Source organism: Oncorhynchus mykiss, chromosome 9, assembly GCF_013265735.2.
Source record: "Oncorhynchus mykiss isolate Arlee chromosome 9, USDA_OmykA_1.1, whole genome shotgun sequence".
Lineage (NCBI taxonomy): Eukaryota > Metazoa > Chordata > Actinopteri > Salmoniformes > Salmonidae > Oncorhynchus > Oncorhynchus mykiss.
This window is the reverse complement of record NC_048573.1, coordinates 42,853,384-42,864,593: the sequence shown is the minus strand read 5'-3', so window position 1 is coordinate 42,864,593 and position 11,210 is coordinate 42,853,384. Positions and strand designations below refer to the sequence as shown.

At 42.8% G+C, this 11,210-nt stretch overlaps 1 protein-coding gene across 4 annotated transcripts in view; it reads right to left on the bottom strand.

The window, feature by feature from the left end:
* The window catches only part of LOC110532144 (semaphorin-3F), a 114,027-nt gene that overhangs the window by 2,709 nt on the left and 100,108 nt on the right, over positions 1 to 11,210 (bottom strand). For 3 of the 4 annotated variants that reach the window (XM_021615788.2, XM_036988058.1, XM_036988061.1), the window contains exons 11-17: positions 9,726 to 9,870; positions 9,103 to 9,325; positions 3,865 to 3,953; positions 3,687 to 3,728; positions 3,423 to 3,580; positions 425 to 492; positions 51 to 181 (exon numbers count right to left, since the gene is read on the bottom strand). In XM_021615788.2, the coding sequence (XP_021471463.2) occupies positions 51 to 181; positions 425 to 492; positions 3,423 to 3,580; positions 3,687 to 3,728; positions 3,865 to 3,953; positions 9,103 to 9,325; positions 9,726 to 9,870 (856 nt within the window). The remainder of the gene's footprint in view (positions 1 to 50; positions 182 to 424; positions 493 to 3,422; positions 3,581 to 3,686; positions 3,729 to 3,864; positions 3,954 to 9,102; positions 9,326 to 9,725; positions 9,871 to 11,210) is intronic. The other variant, XM_036988059.1, reaches the window with a different exon arrangement.

The window sequence follows — 11,210 nt, the reverse complement described above, 5'->3', positions numbered from 1 at the left end:
ACAGCCATCATACAAAAGTTAACTAAACGGTCCGTTAGGCCTTGTTTTACCACTTTCCTCCTGCCGTCTGGTGTCTGGTAGAGCCATTTGACTGTCGCTTGTGGAGATCTAGGTTGGCACTCCAGGAACGTACTGCTCCCCTTCACCCCAAACTGCACCGTTTCCCTGAGACGCTTCTCCACTGGAGGAGACAGAATCAGAGAAATAAAGTGAAGTATAGATTATGGCATAGTCTGAATAAAAGGCCTTTTGACTCATTAACAGTGGTTAACTCCTTCGTGAGAATGTGTTGCGAGACCATTGTATGCAGAAAAAAATTACACTCCTTTTACAAAAATCTATTTGCCAGACCAGGCTTTCAGATGCACACTCTATATAAGATGTAAGGGAGATATTGTTCAGTGCTTTGGCCAGAATCACGTACCTTTTGCATTGAACCCTCTGCACTGCCGCAAGGGGTTTCCATGCTTAATATCCTGTCTTCTGCTTCGCCTGTGAACAAGTAACAATTATCACAACTTTGACTTATGCCTGAAACCCGGTAAGCAGTTTGGATGGAATTACTTCAGCTAAACTAATGTCATGACTGTCCTGTGAGGATCCAAATAGGTCAGATCAGCTTGGCAATAAATAACTTCAGCCAGACCCTCTCTCACCCACAGAGGGGGGAGATGGGAGCTGGGAGCTGGTGGGAGGTTGACAGTTCACACCCTGTTATAAATCAAGGATTAGAATATTCAGTTGTCTCCCTCTCTAAATTCACACAGGAATGTGCCTTTGTTTCACAGACATTTTCTAGACGAAACTCTTAACACACTCTAAAGTGAATACTGGAACAACATTTCTAACATAGAACTTGGGGAATGGTCAAAGGCGATCTAAAGAATAATAATGTCATTTTGGTTGTTATTTTGTGATGTCATTAAAAATTATATAAAAGGAAATACTGTAACATGAAAAGTATATACACAACATGTACAAAGTTTCCATCCTCTACATTGTGTATGAAATATGAAAATGTATTAGTGTTTTTGTTAAGAGAGGGATATGATCTTAGAAATTATAAGAGGAAATTGTTCCTATAACTTTGATAAGTAAGTAGTCACCACCCCCTTGAGTGAGGTCAGAGAGCGTGTCAGCCTCACGAACCGCCTCTTTTGAAGAACTGTAAAAAATGATAGGTTAAGTATTAACATATCAGACCAGAGAAGCATGTACAGTTGAAGTCGTACGTTTACATACAGCTTAGCTAAATACATTTAAACTTAGTTTTTCACAATTCCTGACATTTAATCCTAGTAAAAATTCCCTGTCTTAGGTCAGTTAGGATCACCACTTTATTTTAACAATGTGAAATGTCAGAATAATAGTAGAGAGAATAATTTATTTCAGCTTTTATTTCTTTCATCACAGTCCCAGTGGGTCAGAAGTTTACATACACTCAATTAGTATTTGGTAGCGTTGCCTTTAAATTGTTTAACTTGGGTAAAACATTTTGAGTAGCCTTCCACAAGCTTCCACAATAAGTTGGGTGAATGTTGGCCCATTCCTCCAGACTGAGCTGGTGTAACTGAGTCAGGTTTGTAGGCCTCCTTGCTCGCACACACCTTTTCAGTTCTGCCCATACATTTTCTATAGGATTGAGGTCAGGGCTTTGTGATGGCCACTCCAATACCTTGACTTTGTTGTCCTTAAGCCATTTTACCACAACTTTGGAAGTATGCTTGGAGTCATTGTCCATTTGGAAGACCCATTTGCGACCAAGCTTTAACTTCCTGACTGATGTCTTGAGATGTTGCTTCAATATATCCAAATCATTTGCCTTCCTCAAGATGCTGCCACCTCGTGCTTCAAGGTTGGGATGGTGTTCTTTGGCTTGCAAGCCTCCCCCTTTTTCCTCCAAACATAACGATGGTTGTTTGTTTCATCAGACCAGAGGACACATCTCAACATCAACTGTTCAGAGGAGACTGCGTAAATCAGGCCTTCATGGTCAAAGTGTTGCAAAGAAACCACTACTAAAGGACACCAATAAGAAACAGACTTGCTTGGGCCAAGAAACACGAGCAATGGAAATTTGTCCTTTGGTCTGATGAGTCCAAATTTTAGATTTTTGGTTCCAACCGCCGTGTCTTTGGGAGATGCAGAGTAGGTGAACGGATTATCTCTGCATGTGTGGTTCCCACCGTGAAGCATTGAGGAGGAGGTGTGATGGTGTGGGTGTGCTTTGCTGATGACACGGTTAGTGATTTAAAAAAAATTCAAGGCACACTTAACCAGCATGGCTACCACAGCATTCTGCAGCAATACGCCATCCCATCTGGTTTGTGCTTAGTGGAACTATCATTTGTTTTTCAACAGGACAATGACCCAAAACATACCTAACAGGCTGTGTAAGGGCTATTTGACCAAGAAGGAGAGTGATGGATTGCTGCAGCAGATGACCTGGTCTCCACAATCACCCAACCTCAAACCAATTGAGATGGTTTGGGACGAGTTGGACAACTGTCTCTATAGCACTTTACTAATCTGGGCTTTATGGGAGAGCGGCCAAACGGAAGCAACTCTCGAGACAAAGGCACATGACAGCATGCCTGGAGTTTGCAAAAAGGCAAGTGAAAGACAGAGCATAAGACAAAAGATTCAGTGGTCTGATGAGACAACATTTGAACTTTTTGGCCTGAATGCAAAGCGATGTCTGGAGAAAACCCATCACCCATCTAATACCATCCCTACCGTGAAGCATGGTGGTGGCAGCATGATGCTATGGGGGATGCATTTCAGCGGCAGGGCCTGGGAGACTGGTAAGGATAGAGGGAACAATGAACAGAACCAAATAAAGGCCAATCCTTGATGAGAACCTGCTTCAGAGTGCAAACAACCTTAGACTGGGGCAAAGATTTACTATCCAACAGGGCAATGACCCCAAGCATTCAGCAAAAGCAACCCTGGAATGGCTTCAGATTAAGGATGTGAAAGTCCTTGAGCTGCCCAGCCAAAGACCAGACTTGAATCCCATTGAAAATCTATGGAAAGACTTGAAGATTACTGTTCACCGCCGCTCCCAAATCTAACTTAACAGAGCTTGAGAAAATCTGCAAGGACGAATGCGAGAAAATCCCCAAATCCATGTGCAAAGCTGATACAGATGACTCAAAGCTGTAATCGCTGCCAAAGGTGCTTCTACAAAGTATTGACTCAGGGCTGTGAATACTTATGTAAATTGAATATTTCTGTATTTCATTTTCAATAAATTAGCAAAAATGTCTAAAAACATGTTGTTTTCACTGTGTGTAGACGGGTGAGAAAAAACATTTAATCAATTTTGAATTCAGGCCGTAACATAACAAAATGTGGAATAAGTCAAGGGGTATGAATACTTTCTGAAGGAACTCTATTATGTTGATGCTAAGGTGCCTCACCTCTTGGTGGAGGGGCTAAAGGTGGCACATGTCTCCCCGTCCCAGGCACAGTAAGGGTCTCTGGCCAGGCAGCAGTCTGAACAGGCCTTCCCATAGACGCTACACCTGTGCAGGGACAACTGGGTAAGCCCCCTCTCTGACGACACATACAGCTGTTGCTGTGGGTCAGAAGGGAAGAGGAAGGACTATCAGAGACATACAAACAACAGCAACACAACAACAGCAGTAATCATAGATGAACAAGTGATAATTGATGAAACGTACCCTTTTTGATGATAACTTCATAGTCTTAATAGGAGCTGGAGTCTGCAAAAAATAACAACAAATAGGGATTAGGAGAAGATAATACTGCAGAATTAAGCTTTTGGCTTGTCCCATCTCCCTTCTTGTATTAATTCATACTAGACAGTGATTTACATGAAATAGTAATGATCGTCATTACCCTGAACATTTCCACTTCCTCTAATGTGAGTTCTTCTGTTGTGCTAGTGTCTTTAGGAAGTACTATCACCTTTTGGACTGTCCCACGATCTACAAAAGAGGGGAGAGCAGTTCATAGCGTACATAGTACCACAGATAGACTAAATATTATAGAAACATATTTAGAGAAGGTATGTGTGAAATGTAAAAATCACAAAAAAAATGTTTGTTTTTTTATCGTTTAACGTTAAATAAAATATCATAAAATGGCGTAAATTCATAATCTAGATATGGTTCTGCGTGTGACCGCTAGGGGGCAATGCAGTTCAATCTACAGCAGCCCTGGCTACATACAGGTCGTCACTAGTTATCACAGCCACAAAGTCCGCCTATTTCTACATTTCTCTTTTTAATATGTGATATTAACCCTAACCACACTGCTAACCCTATGCCTAACCCGAACCTTAAATTAAGACCAAAAACATTTTTATTTTAAGATAGTCATTTTTTTACATTGTGGCAGTGGTTACTACTGGAAACCCAGCCAGACAGCGTTCACTTTTACTGCACTCCCCCACCCACTCAGCAACGATGGTATTAATGCCATTTTAGGTTCTCCGTTGTCAGTACGTACTTCATGTCCCACTTATAATCAATGTGATGGCTCGTTTCAGTGATGTATGAGAGCGTGATCATAAATGTCCAACAATCTGTTGTTAATGCTACGTATGGTGTTCGAGAGCTCTCCACCAGGGCCATCACGGTTCTTCGACATGGCATCTTGTAGTCTGGTTCTAGATATGCCATTGGGGTATTGAAGCCGACATCCTCTACCATTAACAATGGCTGGACATCAACAGCGATCATTTCTCTAATCAACGATGTGATTTGCTTACTCCATCCATTATCACACTCTTTCAGCAATGCACCTGCACTGCCGTTGTAGCTCAATTCCACCTTGCAACGTTTGTATTTCATCACCTTCTCCTTTCACCTCTCAAAGTATTGCCATACAGGACTTTCGCTTCCTCTCCATTTTTCAAATTGTTAACCAAGATGACGTGTGGAAGACTTTATTTATATCCATGGCAAATCATTTGAAAGACGCGTATCTTCTCCTACTTACAGCATTATTGCGGTACGTATTTATAATATATTTTAGCCTTTATGATGAGGACCGGGACCTGTTAATCGTAGCTTTTTGATAGTACACTGATTTTTATTTTGTCCAATTTCTTTTACAAAATGTACGGTTAGGGATTTTTTTCTAGAGGTTAATGATCCCAAATGTGTTTGTCTTATTCAAATTTACAGTTAGTTACCTTCTCTTGGTTTTCAATCAACAAACAAAACACATTCCACATTCACAGATGTGGCAGACATAAATAATAAAATAAAATATAAAAGAAAACAAACCGATTTGCAGCAGGACTATCTGTGATCATGTTAGTTGTTTCCAGCTTTAGCTGAGACAAGGAGCAAATTAGGAGTTTTTACAGCACCTTACACAACATGTATATACACTAATTTCCCTAATCACCCCATTGAAATACAATGGAAGTCCAATTTGAAATATAGTTGAGTAGTGAAGACCAGAGTCTATCAAACCTGGGGTCATAGGGTTGCACATTTTGGGGAATATTTAGAGGTGGAAACTTTCCGTCTGAATTAACGGGAATATATGGGAATTAACGGAAATATATGCAAATAAAATATTAATACCATTTAAATATAGATATTTTTTGCATTGGATATATTTACCATATATGGAGACATAATTGCAAATGATTCAAACCTTCCAATAGAAATGTAAAAAACAATTTAGTTACGAATTCAACTTTAATTAAATTAGTTGACTTTTCACATGGGAGGACTTTACTGAACAACAAAAGAAAGGGAATATTGAATGATCCCCAAAGATCCATCGCATCTCTCGAAAATGTTTTCAACATACATCTGTAAAATGATAGTCTAGAAACTAAAGCTTTGGTTGTCTTCCTCTCAGGCTTCCATGTTTTCTTCCTGGACCTTCCCAATGTCCACCTCTTGAACATCAGACTCTGAGGCCTCATCCTCACTGTCACTTTCCAACCTTGATGAGGACAGCTCGCTGTCAGGCTCAAAAAGCAACAAAAAAATGCCCTGATGGCCACCAATTTTTCAACCCTTTTATTGGTCAGCCTGTTGCGTGTTTTGGTGTGTGTGTTCCCAAACAAGGACCAGTTGCGCTCTGAGGCGGCTGATGTTGGTGGGATTTGGAGGATGATGGAGGCAACAGGGGAAAGAGTCTCAGATCCACAAAGTCCCTTCCACAAGGTGGCTGATGAGGAAGGAATGGAGTTTTGCCTCTGTATGTTCTCTCAGAAGTATAATTAGCAGTAAAAATAATGAAAAGTTAAATGTATCTGATTTGGATATGTGACCTTTTCATTTGCTGTTCGGATGGCCATGATTGTACGCTCTTACTGCTCTTTTTTTAATTGGTAAGCAAGCAATTTGCTAGGCCTATTGCTATACTCATGGTATTTCTGTATAGTGACTATACTCTCCCGAGTATAGTCCAAGTTTAGTTTGGGTTTGGCTGCTTTAAGTTGACTCCAGGAGGCGCTGTCTGGGGATTGTTTATGTACACTGCTCAACAAAAATAAAGGGAACACTAAAATAACACATCCTAGATCTGAATGAATGAAATATTCTTATTAAATACTTTTTTCTTTACATAGTTGAATGTGCTGACAACAAAATCACACAAAAATTATCAATGGAAATCAAATTTATCAACCCATGGAGGTCTGGATTTGGAGTGACACTCAAAATTAAAGTGGAAAACCACACTACAGGCTGATCCAACTTTGATGTAATGTCCTTAAAACAAGTCAAAATGAGGCTCAGTAGTGTGTGTGGCGTCCACGTGCCTGTATGACCTCCCTACAACGCCTGGGCATGCTCCTGATGAGGTGGCGGATGGTCTTCTGAGGGAACTCCTCCCAGATCTGGACTAAAGCATCCGCCAACTCCTGGACAGTCTGTGGTGCAATGGTGGATGGTGGATGGAGCGAGACATGATGTCCCAATTGGATTTAGGTCTGGGGAACAGGCGGGCCGGTCCATAGCATCAATGCCTTCCTCTTGCAGGAACTGCTGACACACTCCAGCCACATGAGGTCTAGCATTGTCTTGCATTAGGAGGAATCCAGGGCCAACCGCACCAGCATATGGTCTCACAAGGGGTCTGAGGATCTCATCTCGGTACCTAATGGCAGTCAGGCTACCTCTGGCGAGCACATGGAGGGCTGTGCGGCCCCCCAAAGAAATGCCACCCCACACCATGACTGACCCACCGCCAAACCGGTCATGCTGGAGGATGTTGCAGGCAGCAGAACGTTCACCACGGCGTCTCCAGACTCTGTCACGTCTGTCACATGTGCTCAGTGTGAACCTGCTTTCATCTGTGAAGAGCCAGTGGCGAATTTGCCAATCTTGGTGTTCTCTGGCAAATGCCAAACGTCCTGCACGGAGTTGGGCTGTATAAGCACAACCCCCACCTGTGGACGTCGGGCCCTCATACCACCCTCATGGAGTCTGTTTCTGACCGTTTGAGCAGACACATGCACATTTGTGGCCTGCTGGAGGTCATTTTACAGGGCTCTGGCAGTGCTCCTCCTTGCACAAAGGCGGAGGTAGCGGTCCTGCTGCTGGGTTGTTGCCCTCCTACGGCCTCCTCCACGTCTCCTGATGTACTGGCCTGTCTCCTGGTAGCGCCTCCATGCTCTGGACACTACGCTGACAGACACAGCAAACATTCTTGCCACAGCTCGCATTGATGTGCCATCCTGGATGAGCTGCACAACCTGAGCCACTTGTGTGGATTGTAGACTCCGTCTCATGCTACCACTAGAGTGAAAGCACCGCCAGCATTCAAAAGTGATCAAAACATCAGCCAGGAAGCATAGGAACTGAGAAGTGGTCTGTGGTCACCACCTGCACCAGAACCACTTTATTGGGGGTGTCTTGCTAATTGCCTATAATTTCCACCTGTTGTCTATTCCATTTGCACAACAGCATGTGAAATTTATTGTCAATCAGTGCAGCGTTCCAGCTCCCATCTCAAGATCTAACCTGTGTGCTTCCATTGCTTTTGTCTTAGAGGAAGCATATGCAATTAGATGGCCTCTTAGTGTGGCCTTCTCTTTAGTAAGAGAGTTCAACATCTTTACCGATCTAGGGTTTGTGGTGGGCACTTGAGATGATTTGTCCAGAGTTGAGTTGAGGGTACACTTAAAATCTCCAGCCAGCACTCCAAAGGAAATACAATGCTCATTGAACAGGGTTATCATTTTCGACATGAAATCAGGAGTATCTGTGTTAGGGGCATATATATTTAAAATAGGAATTGGTTGCCCATATAGTGACCCAGATATCAGAATACATTTGAAAGTGCCTTAGGCATGCTGCAAGGAGACATGAGGACTGCAGATGTGGCCAGGGCAATAAATTGCAATGTCTGTACTGTGAGACGCCTAAGAAAGCGCTACAGGGAGACAGGACGGACAGCTGATAGTCCTCGCAGTGGCAGACCACTTGACCACAGGTGCATGTTTTGTCTCACCAGGGGTGATGGCCGGATTTGCGTTTATCGTTGAAGGAATAAGCGTTACACCGAGGCCTGTACTCTGGAGCGGGATCAATTTGGAGGGTGAGGGTCCGTCATGGTCTGGGGCGGTGTGTCACAGCATCATCAAACTGAGCTTGTTGTCATTGCAGGCAATCTCAACGCTGTGCATTACAGGGAAGACAACCTCCTCCTTCATGTGGTACCCTTCCTGCAGGCTCATTCTGACATGACCCTCCAGCATGACAATGCCACCAGCCATACTGCTCGTTCTGTGCGTGATTTCCTGCAAGTCTGTTACTTTTGATTTTGACACCCCTTTTGTTCAGGGACACATTATTCAATTTCTGTTAGTCACATGTCTGTGGAACTTGTTCAGTTTATGTCTGTTGTTGAATCTTAATATGTTCATACAAATATTTACACATGTTAAGTTTGCTGGAAATAAGCTCAGTCGACAGTGAGAGGACGTTTCTTTTTTTTGTTTCATATCTTTTTCAGTCTTATTGCATGACCTAAATCATGGCAGTTCCATGTCAGTAGATTTAAGGTACTAGTCAACGTCATCGAACAGTAATCAACCTCTAGTGCAAGTCATCTCTGGGTATAGGTGGATAATAGTTACAGCTGCTAGCTAGCATGACTCACCTGTGCCTAGGAAGAGCACCTCATACCTCCCGTCCACAGCATCCACCAGGTCCACCACGATGGAGGTGAATCGGTAGTCCACCCCAGTTCGGACCACCAGAGGGCGCTTGTGTATTGTGTAGACAGGGTGGTACATGAGGGGGTGTGCCCTCACAAAGTTCACTGCCTCATCCGAAAACTCCTTGGTGGAGCGGAGGCCCGGGGTGAACGTTCCTCCTGGACACTAAGACGAAAAGGACAGATAGCTCTGGTTGAACTGGATCATGTTTAGTGGCACCAAAAATAAGAAAACCATCTGAAACAGGGAAGAACTACTGTATCTGGACTTGGCCAATCAAAACTGCATGTTTCCTTTTCCATTGCACAATGTTTTGCGACGGTGTTTTGCTACGGTGTACATCAATGAATACGTAGCATGTACATCAATGAATACGTAGCATGTAGCTCAACATGTTCTTGTGTGTTGGATCATGGGAATTATGGGATTTTGACCACACCAAGATACTGACAGTTTGACACATTGTTTCTTTTGATTACTTGTTGATCTAGATTTGACTCTATGATCAATAGCAACTTCAAAGCTACCCATAATTTGTTTGTTTATTGGTCCTGAGTGTACGTACCGTTCCAGGGCGAGGGTAGGGGATCTTTCCAGTGTAGGGGGTCCACTGGTAGTTGTGTCCATGTTTGTGTGAGAAGGGGCCATTGAAGACATTGCGAATGTCGGACATAGAGTACACACACACGGCTGAGCCCTTAAACACAGACCTAAGGAAAGAGGTGGAAAGGTAGTGGAAGAGAGTCATTAAAATAAACTACCCCAGTGGTGTGTATTCATGTATGCCAAGGGAAGAAAGGCATCCGAGCAAGCGAAACAGCGCCCCTCTGTCTCTGTATGCGTAGCCCATCTATCTGATGCTGTCTGGTCAAAAAGAGTATGACATTGTTGCCGTCTATAGCGTTGAATGCAAAAGAAGCCAATGAGCATTTGGCCTCTCTTGATTAAAAAAATAATAGCCAATCAGCGTTGAGCTAAACTGAGTGAGATCAACTGTGAATGGTCCTGGTGCACCAGAACAAAGTGTCCAGGGAAGAGTGTCAAAGGACTTTATTTAATTAGTTGTACTAGCCAATGATTATAATAGCGATTCTGATACAACCATAAATTCATAAATTGTGCCCCTGGCCTGAGAGGATGGAAGTTCAATATGAAGCTAAATGTTGGCTAATTTTAACTAGCTGGCTCATCATTGCCCATGAAAGGAAGTTAGGCTAGAGAGCAGGCATTTTAGCCAGGTAGCCTAGGACAACAAAAACTAAAAGTGTGTACTGTATGACAGAGTCATAGACCATTTCAGCAACATGGAAAAGAGGAGGATGGCATTGGTGTTTCTCTACAAGTAGGGTGAGTCAAGTTTTTCCTACTTTCACACACGCACAGGCACACACACAAACACAGAAATCAGTTCCATGGACAGCCACATCATATTTAGCTTACGTTAATTGGACTGATTCAGAGGGGTTGGGTTAAATGCGGAAGGCACATTTCAGTTGAATGCATTCAGTTATACAACTGACTAGGTATCCCCCTTTCCCTTTTCCTAAACTGTTGGTATATTTTAGTTGTAACTATATTAGACAAAGCATAGGTGATTTGATGACGATGAAATATTGAAATTGATGTGGTGCTGGAATAGTAGAGGCAGCTCCGGTTTTCTTTGAGACTTGCGGTAATTCTCCATGGTTCTAAATCAATAGTTGTTCAGTAGTCTGAAAATGTCGGAAACCTTAACTTGCTTGAACTGTTTGTTACATGCAATATGCTTTGTGGACTTCAAAGGACAGATGTTGCTCTCCGGTTTTGTGATAAAACAAAGGTGTGGTTAAATGTATTAAGGAATATAAACTAACAGGTTGTAGGGCAAACAACACAATTATCACCACACATGCAATATGGCTTTTTTTTTCCCTGGCTTGGCTTCCCCAGTGATTTTACCCAGGTTGTAATATGTTTTTTTCCCCCTGGCTTGGCTTCCCCAGTGATTTTACCCAAGCACCGCTACTGAACTACCCCAGGGTTCTAGAACTTCATTTGTGGAGAACTACTG